This window comes from Rhinatrema bivittatum, chromosome 4, assembly GCF_901001135.1.
Source record: "Rhinatrema bivittatum chromosome 4, aRhiBiv1.1, whole genome shotgun sequence".
Taxonomy (NCBI): domain Eukaryota; kingdom Metazoa; phylum Chordata; class Amphibia; order Gymnophiona; family Rhinatrematidae; genus Rhinatrema; species Rhinatrema bivittatum.
Window position 1 is genome coordinate 440293406 of NC_042618.1, and position 15749 is coordinate 440309154.

At 44.7% G+C, this 15749-nt stretch overlaps 1 protein-coding gene across 1 annotated transcript in view; it reads right to left on the reverse strand.

Annotated features, from left to right (window-relative positions):
* Positions 1-15749, reverse strand: part of CFAP54 (cilia and flagella associated protein 54) — a 1106494-nt gene that overhangs the window by 756132 nt on the left and 334613 nt on the right. The window contains exon 27 of the mRNA XM_029597529.1: positions 10064-10222. Coding sequence (XP_029453389.1) covers positions 10064-10222 — 159 coding nt within the window. The remainder of the gene's footprint in view (positions 1-10063; positions 10223-15749) is intronic.

Genomic DNA, 15749 nt, shown 5'->3' on the forward strand with positions numbered 1-15749 from the left:
TGCCCGCACGTACGTCTTAAAATCCGGCCCTAAGCGCACAGCAATGCTCAACTTGTGCGCACAGTCCCAAATACTCACAGATATACACACTCACCTTCTCAGACACAAAGACGCAGACACACTTACAAACAGCTTCTCAGAAACAAAGACTCACATATACACAACTTCTCAGACACACTCACACACTCACCCTCTCAGACACAAAGACTCACACACACACACACATCCTCTCAGACACAAAAAACAAATTCACACACTATCTCAGAAACAAAGTCACACACACTCTTCCTCTCAGAAGCAAATTAACACACACAATATCCTCTCACACACAAAGACTCTCACACACATGCATACCAGCTCAGACACAATTATTCACATAAACACACAACCTCTCAGATACAGATACACATACCCTCTAAGACACAAAGGGGTAGATTTTCAAAGGGTTACGCACGTAAGATATGTGCGTAACCTCCAAAAACCTACCCCTGCGCGCGCCAAGCCTATTTTGCATAGGCTTGGCGGCACGCACAAGCTCCGGGACGCGCATATGTCCCAGGGCTTTCAAAAATGAGCGGTCTGGGGGCGGGGCCGGGGGCGTGGCGGTGGTCCGGGGGTGTTCCTGAGTCCTCCGGCACAGCGGCCATGCCGGAGGTTCGCACGCTGGCAGCTGGCCAGCACGTGCAAGTTACCTCTAACTCGGGCGCGCTGGCAGCTGGCCAGCGCGCACAAGTTACCTCTAACTCGGGCAGGCATAACTTTTGAAACAAAGGTAGGGGGGGGGATTTAGTTAGGGCTGGGGTGGGTTAGATAGGGGAAGGGAGGGGAAGATGGGGGGGGGGCCGAAAAAAAGGTTCCCTCCAAGGCCACCCTCTCAGACACTCACACACATAAAGACATACACACTCACATTCTGCTGTTATGCTGCTGCTCATGTACTCACTCAGCGAGTGCCCCTCTGCTCTAGCACTTCTATATCATTTTGTAAAGTTCTAGCTTGCCCTCAGCTCTTCCACAACCTACAGCAGCCCCCTTCCTTTCTCATTCCCACCCCTTCTCAGCACTCCTACACTTCAGGAGATTCACTGGTTTCATAGGCAGTTTATTCAACTTCCAATATGCCGGTTGGCCATCCCTCAAACAAGCAGAACACAGACTCTCATCAAATTCAGAAAAAAGAGACCATAACTATAAATAGAAACGTGGAAATAAAAACTGAACTAGAAACTGTAACAAGCCAAATTTGTTATACAGTGCAACAATGGAAAAACAGAAATCTATCTGTTCTTTATAAGGCATCAAACAACAAAATCAAGAAATATAAAACATCATAATAGTAAAACTATATCAACAATTTTTTTTTAATTGTTTAGTCTATTGTTAGCTTGCATTTCAATGTTCAAGCAGTCTTCAGGAGATGGTTTTATTATTGATTAATCATTCACAAGGGCCAGGGCTACACTCTCCCAATGTGGTGAATGATCCTACTCACTCCTATGGTCCCTTCTCAATGGTGGGAGAGCAAAACAAAAAAGCCCATTAGGAAGAGTTGTGAGCGCAGGGAAGGCTGATCCCAGCCTACACACTAAACCCAATCCCAGAGATTCCAAGGGTGGTCCATCCCAATGAGTGTGAGATTGAAGGCCAAGAATTTTCAGAGGTTGTGTCTAGGTTATAAATTTGTATTCTTTTGGACCCTCTGTGAGTTGCTCCCAGTTCCATGGGAAGCAGATGGCAGTTTCCTTGTCATGAGACAGTAAAAACAAACAGTCAGACTGCTAGGCTCAACAATCTGGGTAATATATATCTGAACTCCCTCCAAGCTCCCAGTCTCCTGCTGTCTTCATTTCTTCTCTCTGCCTGTGTGTGGCTCCGGGCACTGCTATGACCTCCTATTTCTCTCCATATGTGCTTTTCCATGTGTGGCTCCCGATCAGAAATGGTGCAAGCTATTAGGCATCCTAGGTGAAACTTGCAGCCTTGACCCCCCACAATCCCCCCCTCCCTTGTCTTCTTCATACACAATTAAAAATGATGCATTTATAACAAATGTTACATAAAAAAGGACATTCCAAGAACACTCTTCTGCAGTAAAAATATCACTTAAAATAACATGTATATTATATTTATATACACAGTTGTGGTGCCAACCAGAAAATCCTACAAAAAAAAAATAAAAAGACTTGGAACCCACATGGCATTAAGCCTATTGTAACACGTGTTTGGTGGGGGCTTGGCCCTCAGAAAGCCATGAGTAAGCAATTTCAATTTTCTCCGATTAGTCTTAAATGTGCTACCTGCTAACTTCATGGAATGTCCTTCTATTATCCGAAAGTGTAAATAACCTATTCACATCTACTCGTTCAAGACCTCTCATGATTTTAAAGACCTCTATCATATCCCCCCTCACCATCTCTTCTCCAAGGTGAACAGCCCTAACCTCTTCAGCCTTTCCTCATAGAGGAACTGTTCCAAACCCCTTTCTTTCTTTCTTTCTTTATTTATTTATTTATCTATAGAGTTTTATATACCGTCGTTCGGTTTTGCCATCACAACGGTTTACAAAGTATTGATATTTAACAGAGTGTTAAAAAATTCACATGCTTGTTAATATTGTTATCGTAGTCATTATAAGCATAGGTAGTTGTTAAACTGTACAGGTTAAATTACGTGCATTGGATTGGTTCTGCATGTTTATATGGGCCGGTAGGGATGGAGGTTGTAGCATAGAGTCATTGGGTGTTTTGGTAGGCTTTGGTGAACATCCAAGTTTTTAGTACTTTTTTGAAGGTTTTAAGTTTTGCTGTGTTCTCAGTTCGGTTGGGAGGGTTTTCCAGAGTTCGGGGCTTCCTAGGGAAATGGCTCTCTTCCGAGTTGAGGTAAGTTGTTTGTGGCGAGCAGGTGGAATTTTTAGTAGACCTTTGTTAGCTGAATGGAGATTTCAGTTTGGTGAGTGGAGTTTTATGGATGCACTTAGCCAGTTTGTTTGTTTTTCATATATTATTTTGTGTATTATGGATAGTATTTTGTAGTCTATCCTGTATTTTATTGGGAGCCAGTGTAGTGAAATGAGAGTTGGAGTAATGTGATCATATTTTTTCATTCCTGTGAGTATTCTGGCAGCTGTGTTTTGAAGGATTTGGAGAGGTCGGATAGTGGTGAGAGGTAAGTTGAATAGCAGGGAGTTGCAGTAATCCAGGTTGGAGAAGTTGAGTAGTTGGAGGACTGTTCTGAAGTCGTTGGGGGAAAGGAAAGGTTTTAGATGTCATAGGGTTAGGAGTTTGTGATATCCGTCTTTGATTTTAGCGGAGATGTGGTTCTTGAAGGATAGTTCTTTGTCGATTATGACTCCTAGGTTGCGGGCATCGGTGACAGGGGAGATTGCAGTCTTTTGATTCATTATGTTGAGTGGTGGTATGTGCGTAAAGTTGTTCTTTCTATCCAGCATGATTATTTCTGTCATCAATGTTTAGGATAAGTTTCATGTCGGTTAGTAGTTGCTTTATTTTGGTGAGGTAATTGGCTGGTTTTTTGTAGATGTCTTCCAGAGAGTTGTGTATTGGGATAAGTATTTGGATGTCATCAGCATATATGAAGTGAGTCAGTTTAAGGTTTGAGAGGAAGTGGCATAACGGGAGAAGATATATATTAAAGAGTGTTGCCGATAGTGCGGAGCCTTGGGGAACTCCAGTGTCAAGGTTTATTTTCTTTGAGAGGGTGTCGTTGATTGACACCTGGTAGGTCCTTTGTGATAGATAGGATGAGAACCATTGAAGGGTTTTTTCAGTTACACTAATTTTGGATAGACGGTCAATCAGTATTGAATGGTTTACTGTGTCGAAGGCTGCTGAAAGGTCTAGTAGGACTAGAAGGTAGCTGTGGCCGTTGTCAAATCCTTTGAGCGGGTGTCGTTTAAAGATAAGAGTAGTGATTCAGTGTTTAGTTGTTTCCTGAAGCTGAATTACGTGGGGAGTAGGATTTTGTTCCTTTCCAGGTGGTCACTGAGTTGGGAGTGGACGAATTTTTCAATAATTTTGGCAATGAATGGTAGGTTTGATATGGGTCGGTAGTTTAGTGGGTTTTCTGGATCAAGGTTGGTCTTTTTCAGTTTGGGTTTGATAATTTCTGATTTAGGCAGTTGGGGTAGTTTCCTTCTGTGAGGGATAGGTTCACGATGTTGGTTAACATTTTTGTTATTGATAGTTTGATGGCTTTGATCGTCTGTATGGGTATGCTGTCGATAGGGTGCTTAGCTGGGTTCATTTTTTTGATAATAGTTTGGATTTCCAGTGATGATGCTGAATCAAAGTTGGGCCAGCTTGGTGTTTGATTTGTATTTTCGGGTCTTGCGTGTTGTTGTTGAGGTTGTTGTTTATGAGGTTTCTGATTTTTTTCGTTAAAGAAATCTGCAAAGTCGTTGCTTGAGAGCTTGGGGGTTGGTGATATCTGGTCATTGGATAATTTGGTTAGGCAATGTACGATATTGAAGAGCATTCTTGGGTTGTGTTGGAATTTGTTTATCTTTTTTGAGTAGAAGTCTTTTTTTGCGTTGTGGATAAGTTTTTTGTAGTATGCTAAGTGTTATCGGTAGGCGTTCAGTAGTGTAGTTGTTTTGTTGCTTCTCCAGGTTTTTTCTTTTTTTCGGAGTTCGCGTTTGGCTGATCTGATATTGTCATTGTACCATTGGTTTTGGTGTTTTGGGTTTTTTATTGTTTTCTTTATCGTGGGGTTTATCTTGTCTGCTATTGTCTTAGTGATGTTGAGCCAGGATGAGGTGGCGTTTTCTGCGTTAGATAGGTCTATGTTTGTTAGTTCTGTTTGTAGATTCTCTTGAAGTGTCTCAATGTTGAAGGGCAGCCGGTAGGAGAAGGATCTAGGTGGGCTTTTTTACAGTTGGAAGACAGGTTGGCGTAGATTAGAGAGTGGTCCGACCAGGGGATATTAGTGATATTTGTGTGGTAATTAGCTCATATGTCAGTATTGATGAAGACGAGGTCTAGTGTGTGACCTGCTTTGTGCGTTGGGCCTTTGATGATTTGACTTAGTCCTAGGATTGATAGGGCATCTGTTATTGCACTGCATGTGAAGGAGTGGGGGATTGTGTCAACATGTATGTTTAAGTCTCCTAAGATGATGATGGGTTTGTTGATAGTTTGGACAAGAAGAATTCTATTAGTGGAGAGCAGTTCTGATCTAGTGAATTGGGGGGGGGCAGTATACTAGACAGATTTGTAGTAAAGGTGAGTCGAATAGTGCAATTTCCAGTGGTAGGTGGGTACTGGTTGGGAGTAGTTTCATCTGTAGGTTATTTTTTATGATTAGCATTAGACCTCCTCCTTTCTTTTTTGGTCAGGGGTTTGAAAACGTTCTGTAGATGGGGTTGTTGATTTGGTTGATTATGACTTGGTCGGTGTTTCTTATCCATGTTTCCGCGATGGCTATGAAATCTGGTTTGTGATAGTCAAGTAGGTCAGAGATGACGGGTATTTTCTTTACCATGGATTGTGCGTTGAATAGAAGGAATGATATGCTATGTAGTTGCTGTATGTCTTAGTGTTGATGTGGGTGATGTTTGAGTGTTGGTACTTATAATATTTCTTTGTTTTTTTTCTTGTTTCCTTCTGTGGGTTTTCCATGTTTAGATCTTTTCTTGTTTCCTTTTGAGGGTTATCTGTGCTATGATCTTTTCTGTGGGACTTGAGGTGGATGTAGTCAGGGGTTTGATTGTTTGCCATTTCTTGTGAAGTGTAGCAGTAGATTTGCTGGGTTTGGGGGGTGCACTAAGGTTTGCACGAAGGAGTGCACAAAGGGGAGTGGCCCTTTGTTGCGCGCCTTTGGCGCATAACGCCTGGGAGCACACCTCCCTTTGAGGTGGACCCGGCGCCGGCGCTTCCGATGATGTCATTAGGGGGGCGGGCCTCCTGACTGAGGAGGCAGGCCGCCGCTCCGGTGTTCCTTCGGGTGTCCCTTGCCCTTCTTCTTCTTCTGGCTCCTGCCTGCCCTCCCTGTGGGCATCGGGCGCTCGCTGTTGTTGATCTCGGTGGCGCTGCCGATCTCAAGGGACCTCAAAGGACACCGCAGCCGGCCGGGTGCCTGGGAGCATGCCTCCCTTTGAGGAGGATCCGGCGCCGGCGCTTCCGATGATGTCACTGGGGGGGGCGGGCCTCCCAGTCGAGGAGGCAGGGCCGCCGCTCCGGTGTTCCTTCAGACGTCCCTTGCCCTTCTTCTTCTTCTGGCTCCTGCCTGACCTCCCTGTGGGTGTCGGGCGCTCGCTGTTGTTGATCTCGGTGGCGCTGCCGATCTCAAGGGACCTCAAAGGACGCCGCAGCCGGCCGGGTGCCTGGGAGCATGCCTCCCTTTGAGGTGGATCCGGCGCCGGTGCTTCCGATGATGTCACTGGGGGGGAAGGCCTCCCAGTCAAGGAGGCAGGGCCGCCGCTCCGGTGTTCCTTCGGGCGTCCCTTGCCCTTCTTCTTCTTCTGGCTCCTGCCTGCCCTCCCTGTGGGCGTCGGGCGCTCGCTGTTGTTGATCTCAGTGGCGCTGCCTATCTCAAGGGACCTCAAAGGACGCTGCAGCCGGCCGGGCGCCTGGAAGCGCCTTTATCATTTTGGTTGCCTTTCTCTGTACCTTCTCCATCGAAAGGACATCGCCTCCTATCCCATGACTTTTAAGTTTTCTTAGAAAGCTCTCATAAGTGACTTTTGTCAAAAGCCTTCTGAAAATCCAAATATACCACATCTACTGGTTCACCTTTGTCCACATGTTTATTCACCCCTTCAAAAAAAATGTAGGAGATTTGTGAGGCAAAACTTCCCTTAGGAAAATCCATGCTGGCTGGGTCCCATTAAACCATATCTATCTAAATGTTTTGTGATTTTATTTTTTATAACAGTTACCACGATTTTTCCCAGCACTGAAGTCAGGCTCACCGGTCTATAGTTTCTGGATCACCCCTGGAGCCCTTTTTAAATATCAGGGTTACATTGGCCATCTTCCAATTTTCAGGTACAATGGATGATTTCAATGATAGGTTACAAATTAACTGAAATAGGTCTGAAATTTCATTTTTTAGTTCTTTCAGAACCCTGGGGTGTATGCCATCTGGTTCAGGTGATTTACTGCTCTTCAATTTGTCAATCTGGCCTACCACATCTTCAAAGATCACCATGATTTGGTTCAGTTCATCTGAATCATCACCCTTGAAAACTGTCTCTGGAATGGGTATCTCTCCAACATTCTCTTCAGTAACACCGAAGCAAAGAAATCATTTAATCTTTCCACAGTGGCCTTGTCTTCCCTTAGTGCCCCTTTAACTCCTCAATCATGTAACGGTCCAACCAACTCCCCTGCAGGCTTTCTGCTTCAGATATATTTTTTAAAGTTTTTATTGTTAGTTTTTGCCTCTACAGCCAACTTCTTGTCAAATTCTCTCTTAACCTGTCTTATCAATGTCTTACATTTAACTTGCCATTCTTATGCTTAATCCTATTTTCTTCTGATGGATCCTTCTTCCAATTTTTGAATGGCTAAAATAATCTCTTTCACCTCACTTTTTAACCATGCTGGCAATCGCTTGACCTTCTTTCCACCTTTCTTAATGTGAGGAATACATATGGACTGTGCTTCTAGGATGATATTTTTTTTAACAATGTTTACACCTGTAGTACACCTTTTTACCTTTGTAGCTGCACCTTTCAATTTTTTTTAACTATTTTTCTCATTTTATCAATGTTTCCGTTTTCAAACTTTAGTGCTACAGCCATGGATTTACTTACTGTCCCCCTTCCAGTCATTAATTCAATGATCATATTATGATCACTATTGCCAAGTGGCCCCACCACCGTTACCTCTCTCATCAAATCCTGCGCTCCCCTGAGAATTAGATCTAAAATTACTCCCTCTCTCATCAGTTTCTGAACCAATTGCTCCATAAAACTGTCATTTATTCCATCCAGGAACTTTATCTCTCTGGTATGCCCTGATGTTTCACTTATCCAGTTGATATTGGGGTAATTGAAATCTCCCTTTATTACTGTACTACCAATTTGGTTAGCTTCCCTAATATCTCTTAGCATTTCACTGTCTGTCTCACCATCTTGGCCAGGTGGACGGGTTTTACACATATAAATGGGGTTTTGAAAAGTGCTATAAAAATTCACTCCATAGTTTTGATTATATAAATCTCCATGGGGCCAATATTCAAAGATATCTGGTCATCTAAGTTATCTGGATATAACTTATCTGGATAATTTAGAAGGGATATTCAGTGGCTGAATATAATCAGATAAGTTCTAGCTAGCTGGATAAGTTATATCTGGAAAACTTATTTGATTAACTTACCTGGATAAGACTGAATATAGAGATACTTTCCCCACCTAAATGCACCCATTGCCTGCCCTCAAGATATGCAGCTATCTGCTTAGCTGATTAAATAGTGGTGGCTGCTGAACATAGCCAGATATTCAGCAGTTGTCACTTAGCCAGATAAGTCCCTATTTATCCAGCTAAGGCCTACAGCCACTAAGTCACAATGTATTTTCACGGGAAGGGTCCCACTATCGCGGGAGTGCTGCATGATAATGGGCTCTTTCCCCAAAAAATATTGCGGCTATGTGGCGGGTTCTTTTGTCTCGTGCAAAACACTGCGGGACAAAAGAACAAGGTGAGTTGCCCCAACCTCAAGAGGCTTGCTGTCGCCTTAAAGAGTCACTGCCCCCACCCCCCCAAAAAAGTCCCAGTAAAATGGTGAAGTTGAGCAAGGGGGTCAGTGCTGATAGGGCCACCACTTGAGGTGGCCCCAACTCCCCAAAAGTTTAAAAATAGATGAAAGTGTCTGCATGGTGATAGACCCGGCTCCCCCTCCCAAAGGTGGTATTAAAATATGAATGGTGGCTCAGAGCCCCATCTTCCCCCTACTTCCCCAAAAGTGCATTAAAATAATCAGTGGTGGTTCAGTTTCTCCCTTCCAACCCCCCAAAGGAATATTAAAAAAAAAAAAAAAAAAAGTGACCTGGGCCTAGGGTCCCCCCTCCCAAAGGCAAGAAGGGCACTGGGGGTTCAGTGCCCTTTTCCCCTGCCCCCTAAAGGTAAGTCCCAAAATAATTGCAGGTCTGGGGACCATATCACCCTCCCAGGTGGCCACCCTGATCCCCCTCCCACATCCCCTGAACCTTAGAAAGGAGTGTGGGATCCCATGGTGGGGCCGGGGCGCCCCCTCGCACCCGGCTCGTTTGGTGCCACCACTGCTTATTTTAATACACCTTTGGGGAGTGTGGGGGGGGTCACTGAGCCACGACTGCTTATTTTAATATACATTTCACACAGACACTTTCATCTATTTTTAAACGTTTGGGGAGTCGGGACCACATCTAGTGGCAACCTAGGGTTGAACCTGGGCGTCAGCACTGACCCTCACTCAATTTCCCCATTTGGCCGCAAGACTTTTTTTGGGGGCCGGCTCCTTAAATGTGAGGGGGGAGCCTCGGAACACACTTTAGAGTCCTCAGCCTCCCACCTCATATTTACCGTTTTTTCAAATAAGTGTTATTTTTTCGCAGCTGACCACCTTCTTGGTCGGCTGCGATACAATAGTTGCATCAGATTACCTATTAATGACCTTCTTTGCATGCATTTGCCTTATTCATGCATGAAAACCACATGCAAAAAAGGTCATTGTAATACAGGAGGGTGCCAGGACGGGGACATGCAAAATATTGTGCAATACCACCACGAAATACGCTGTTTAACACACGTTAGAGAACTACCACAGCTTGATGCAGTTCCCTGTAAGTAGTGTTAAATAGCAATCTCCTTGTGTTTTTTCATAGCCTGCCCTCTCCCTGCCTCTGGGAACACCTACAAACAAAAAAAAAACTACCTGCAGTGTGTAACACAAGTAATTTTGTCCGCAGAGAGGGTGATCAATTTTCAAAGCCCCCTTTTTCATAGGTAAATGCATTTTAACCCACTGAAATGACTTTGAAAACTGTCCTCAAAATGTATACAATCCTTTGGTAAGGGGGGAGGGGAAGAAAGAAGAAAAATAGAAAAAAGGAAGAGATTACCTGTCCACCCTCTCTTTTCTCTTGTACTGAATGGAATAATTCTTGACTTGAGATATTAGATGACCCTGTTATCAGTGAGACAATGTCTAAGAGAAGCAACCTTTTCCCAATTTCAATAACAATGACTGTCAGATCATATTCTTTCCATGAGCGCAGAACCTATAAAAATATACATAATGAAGTAAGCTATATTATAATGAATGCTTACACATTTTCCCTCTATGATTAATCATTTTGCAAAAAGGTTAGCATATCTATTCCCAACTAAATACAACAATCTTTTTTGGAGGGGAACACTTCAGTGAGAGTTGGTGGTTGTCTGTTATTAATGAAAACATGCATTTTAAATAGCTCAAATAATGAAATTTTTATCACATCTGTCACGCTAAGGAAAGCAAAATTGCTTACCTTATAATAGGTGGTATCCCAGGACAGCAGGATGTAGTCTTCACATATGGGTGACGTCACTGACGGAGCCCTATCACGGAAAACTTTCTGTCAAAGTTTCTAGAAACTTTTGACTGGCATATTGAGCCCACTGAGCATGCCCAGCATGCCATGATCCCTCGGGCCACAGGGGTCTCCCTTCAGTCCCATGTGTAGCAATAAGCGTTAGCAAAAATAAAATAATAAAACGTATCAGACCCAACTCCGCGGGGTGGCGGGTGGGTTTCGTGAGGACTACATCCTGCTGTCCTGGGATAACACCTATTACAAGGTAAACAATTTTGCTTTATTCCAGGACAAGCAAGATGATAGTCCTCACATATGGGTGATTAGCAAGCTATAGGCTGAATCATTTTGTAGTGGACCATCAGTGAAGTACTGTTGGAAAAAATTGAGGCAGCCTGAAATCACAGCAGGTTGGATGTAGAAGGAGTTGGGATTATACTGGAAACAAGTTCTTTAAGACAGATTGTCCGTAGGCTGAATCTTGTCGTCCTTCTTTGTCCAAACAGTAATGAACTGCAAAGGTGTGAAGGGAAGTCCATGTTGCAGCTTTACAGATGTCAGCCATTGGTACTGAACGATAGTGTACTACTGAGGCTGACATTGCTCTTACTGAATGAGCCTTTACTCGCCCTTGGAGAGGAAGGCCTGCTTTTTCATAACGGAATTCTATACAATCTGCTATCCAGTTGGATAGAGTTTGTTTGCCCACTGCTTTACCTGGTTTGTTTGGATCAAAAGAAACAAAAAGTTGAGTGGATGTCCTATGGACTGCAGTGCGGTCTAAACAGTATGCAAGTGCACATTTTGTTACGACTGTCGCTGCCCGACATCTCCACTCCACCCTCTTTACCTCTTTGGCGACTCCTCCCGCGGTTGATGGACGTTTGGCTGCCGTAACGTCTGCCTGCCGTCCTCTCCGGCGTCCCCGGTCCGGCTTGGGCGCTGCATCCCGCCATGTTGTTCAGCGCCGTGCGGCCCTGCTTCTTATTCTTTCCTTGGCGCTAACCTCAGGGGCATCCCCCTGTGATGACCTCACGCATCCCAGATACAAAAGCCTACTCTTTTTGCTAGCTAATCGAGTTAGCAAGGGATCTCCTTACGGATGGGATTCGCTCTCCGTACTCTGCCTCTCCTTATTGGACTTACTCTATCGGGGTACCCGCTCCTCGGGGGCCTCTCTCCTTTCTTTCAGGTCGCTGTCTGGAACCGGTACTTGCTCCTCGAAGGCCCATGTTCCCGGACTCGCTGCCTGAGCTCACTTCTGCTTGGAAGAACCCGCTGCCTACACCATCAGTGAGTTACCATATCAACTCTCTCAGAGCTGTTTCCTGGAACCAGGTACTCGCTCCTCGAGGGCCTGCCTCTATTCCAGCGTCTGTGATACCTTCCGGGAGAAACCGCTGTGTGAGTAATCAAGCTACGAGGCTCCATACCAGTACCCTTTGTATGTTCCACTGTACTCACTATCTCAGTTTCTCTCCTCTACAGCACAGTCATTGAGGGATCGCTGTTCCAGTGTCCTGAGGGACTACAAGCCCAGGCGGGCTTCATATCTACTCACTACTGCCACCTCTGGTGGCTTCACAACTCTGTTTAGTAAAAGACAATTCTGTGTTGTAAGTCCTAAGCTGAGCCTGACGTGTGGCCCCTCACGGGACTTCCCCCTGTGGGCGTGGTTATCTGCCACAGTGTCCAAGGGTCCACCCAAAACCTTACAAGCAATAACTAGGGATGTGAATCGTTTTTTGACGATTTAAAATATCGTCCGATATATTTTAAATCGTCAAAAATCGTTAGAGGCGATATTTAATAGGAATTCCCCCGATTTATCGTTAAAAATCGTAAATCGGGGGAAGGGGGAGGGGAGGGGGGAGGGGAGGGGGAGGGCGGGAAAACCGGCACACTAAAACATCCCTAAAACCCACCCCGACCCTTTAAAATAAATCCCCCACCCTCCCGAACCCCCCCAAAATGTCTTAAATTACCTGGGGTCCAGTGGGGGGGTCCCGTTGTGATCTTCCACTCTCGGGCCACAAGTGCGTTGATAGAAAATGGCGCCGGCGCCATTTTGGTTCCTGTCCCCGACGTCACGAGCGTAGAAGATCGCTCCCGGACCCCCGCTGGACCCCCAGGGACTTTTGGCCAGCTTGGGGGGGCCTCCTGACCCCCACAAGACTTGCCAAAAGTCCAGCGGGGGTCCGGGAACGACCTCCTGCACTCGAATCGTGTTGCCATACAGCCGGCGCCATTTTTCATTACGGCAACACGATTCGAGTGCAGGAGGTCGTTCCCGGACCCCCGCTGGACTTTTGGCAAGTCTTGTGGGGGTCAGGAGGCCCCCCCAAGCTGGCCAAAAGTCCCTGGGGGTCCAGCGGGGGTCCAGGAGCGATCTTCTACGCTCGTGAAGTCGGGGACAGGAACCAAAATGGCGCCGGCGCCATTTTCTATCAACGCACTCGTGGCCCGAGAGTGGAAGATCACAACGGGACCCCCCCACTGGACCCCAGGTAATTTAAGACATTTTGGGGGGGTTCGGGAGGGTGGGGGATTTATTTTAAAGGGTCGGGGTGGGTTTTAGGGATGTTTTAGTGTGCCGGTTTTCCCGCCCTCCCCCGATTTATGATTTACACGATATTTTAAAAAACAAAACCGCGACGATCCGATTCCCTCCCCCCCAGCTGAAATCGATCGTTAAGACGATCGATCACACGATACACATCTCTAGCAATAACACATTTACAGTCGAAAGTGTGCAAAGCCCTGTCCCCTTGGTGAAAGTGAGGACTTGGAAAGATTGTGGGCAAAACTATGGACTGATTCAAATGGAATTCTGTAACTACCTTAAGAAGGAATTTTGGATGTGTACGGAGTACCACCCGGTTATGCAGGAATTTTGTATAGGGTGAGTATATGACCTGTGCTTGTAACTCGCTAACCCTTCTAGAAGATGTAATGGCTATTAAGAAGATAGTCTTCCATGTGAGAAATTTAACATGGCAAGAGTTCATCGGTTCAAAAGAAGAACACATGAGTCTTGTTATTATCACATTAAGGTCCCATTCTGTGACTGGTGGTGGAATTGGGGGTTTAGGGTGAAGCAAACCTCTCATAAATCTACTGACAAGAGGTTGTACTGATACTGGTGCATTTCCTATTGTATGATGATAAGCTGAGATTGCACTTAAGTGTACCCTTACTGACGAGGTCTGGAGACCAGAGTCTGAAAGGTGCCATAGATAGTCTAATAAAGAGGTTGTGGGGCAGGAAAAAGGGTCAATACCATTTTGTGCACACCACAAGGTGAACCTTTTCCACTTCAAAATATAGTTCTTTCGTGTGGAAGGCTTACGTGAAGCTACAAGCACTTAAGAGACATGAGTTGAAAGATTGAGTGGTTGCAAGATTAAGCTTTCAACATCCAGGCTGTCAGAGATAGGGATTATAGGTTGGGATGGCGCAACCTGCCCTGATCCTGAGTTATCAGAGTGGGATGTATTCCCAGGCGAATTGGTTCTGTGATCGAGAGATTGAGAAGGATGGGAAACCACATTTGTCGAGGCCAATACGGGGCTATGAGTATCATTGACCCCTTATCCTATTGTAACTTCACTAGAGTTTTGGTTATTAGCGGTATCGGGGGATACGCGTATAGAAGACCTGAGTTCCAAGGGCGAGCAAAGGCGTCCTTGGCTGACTGGTGTTTCTGTTTGTGCAGAGAGCAGAATTTGTCCACTTTGTGATTCAGCTCGGATGCAAAGAGGTCTATTGTTGGTTGACCCCCAACGTTGGAATAACTTGGTCGCAACTAATGGATCTAGAGACCATTTGTGAGGTTGTAACTGACGACTGAGGCGATCTGCAACTACGTTGTGAATGCCCGCCAGATAAGTGGCCCCGAGAAATATTTTATTTTTATTTATTAAAGGCTTTTATATACCGACTTTCTTGATACAAATCAAATCAACTCGGTTTACAATGAACTAAGCAAAAAAATATAATTAACCAATCAACAAGAAGTACGGAGCATACAGTTACATTATAACAAGGATGCCTTAACTTGGAATAAGAAATAAAGAGGGGGTGAACGGAAAGTAAATAAATAAAATATGTAAACTGGTATGATTTGCATTTTAATGTAAGAATGTCGGTATATAAAAATTATAAATAAATAAATAAATAAATAAATAAAATAAATACTATATACAGAAGAGGGGGCAAGAAGCCAACCTCTTTAATAGATACTATGCATGAGAAAATTGAAAATTTATTTACATAGGTTGGTGGTGGACCATTCTAAATCAGGCATTGGGGTTTGTAGTGGGGAAGGCTTGGCTGAACAGCCATGTCTTTAGCTTCTTTTTAAAAGTTGTTAGACAGGTCTCCAGTCTGAGGTCCGGAGGCATGGCGTTCCACATGGAAGGGCCTGCAGTAGAGAATGACCGGTCTCTGATGTTTGCGTGGTGTACAGATTTGATTGGAGGAACATGTAAAGATCCCTAGTAGGCATCCCTCAAAGGCCTGGTCGTCAAGTGCCGTCTGAGAGGATGAAGTAGATCAAGAGGGGTCTGATGGTGGATATTTTTATGAATGATTGTGAGAGATTTATGAAGGATCCGGAAGTTTACTGGGAGCCAGTGGAGATCTTTTAGAATGGGAGAGATATGTTCTCTCCGATTGGTATTTGTCAAGATTCTTGCCGCTGCATTTTGTAGCAACTGGAGAGGTTTAATAGTGGAGGCTGGAAGACCATGCAGAATGGAATTGCAATAGTCGATCTTGGAGAACAAAATGGCTTGGAGGACGGATCTGAAATCGTAGTGGAATAGGAGCGGTTTGAGTTTTTTGAGTACTTGTAACTTGTAGAAGCACTCCTTGGTAGTGTGTTTTATAAAATGCTTTAGGTTCAGGTGACTGTCGATTAAGACTCCCAGGTCTCTGGCGTGTGATATATGTGGAATATTTTGTCATTGGAGTAGTATGGGACTGCCTTCTGGGGTAATTAGCAAGAGTTCGGTTTTAGAAGAGTTGAGCACGAGGTTGAGGCTGGATAAGTAATGGTTTATAGTTTGTAGATGAGAGTTCCATAACCTGAGTGTTGAGTCCAGTGAGTTGGATATAGGGATTAAAATTTGAACGTCATCTGCGTAAATATAAAATTTGAGTTTGAGGTTTGAGAGTAGATGACAGAGGGGGAGTATGTAAATGTTAAACAGGGTGGGTGATAAGGAGGAGC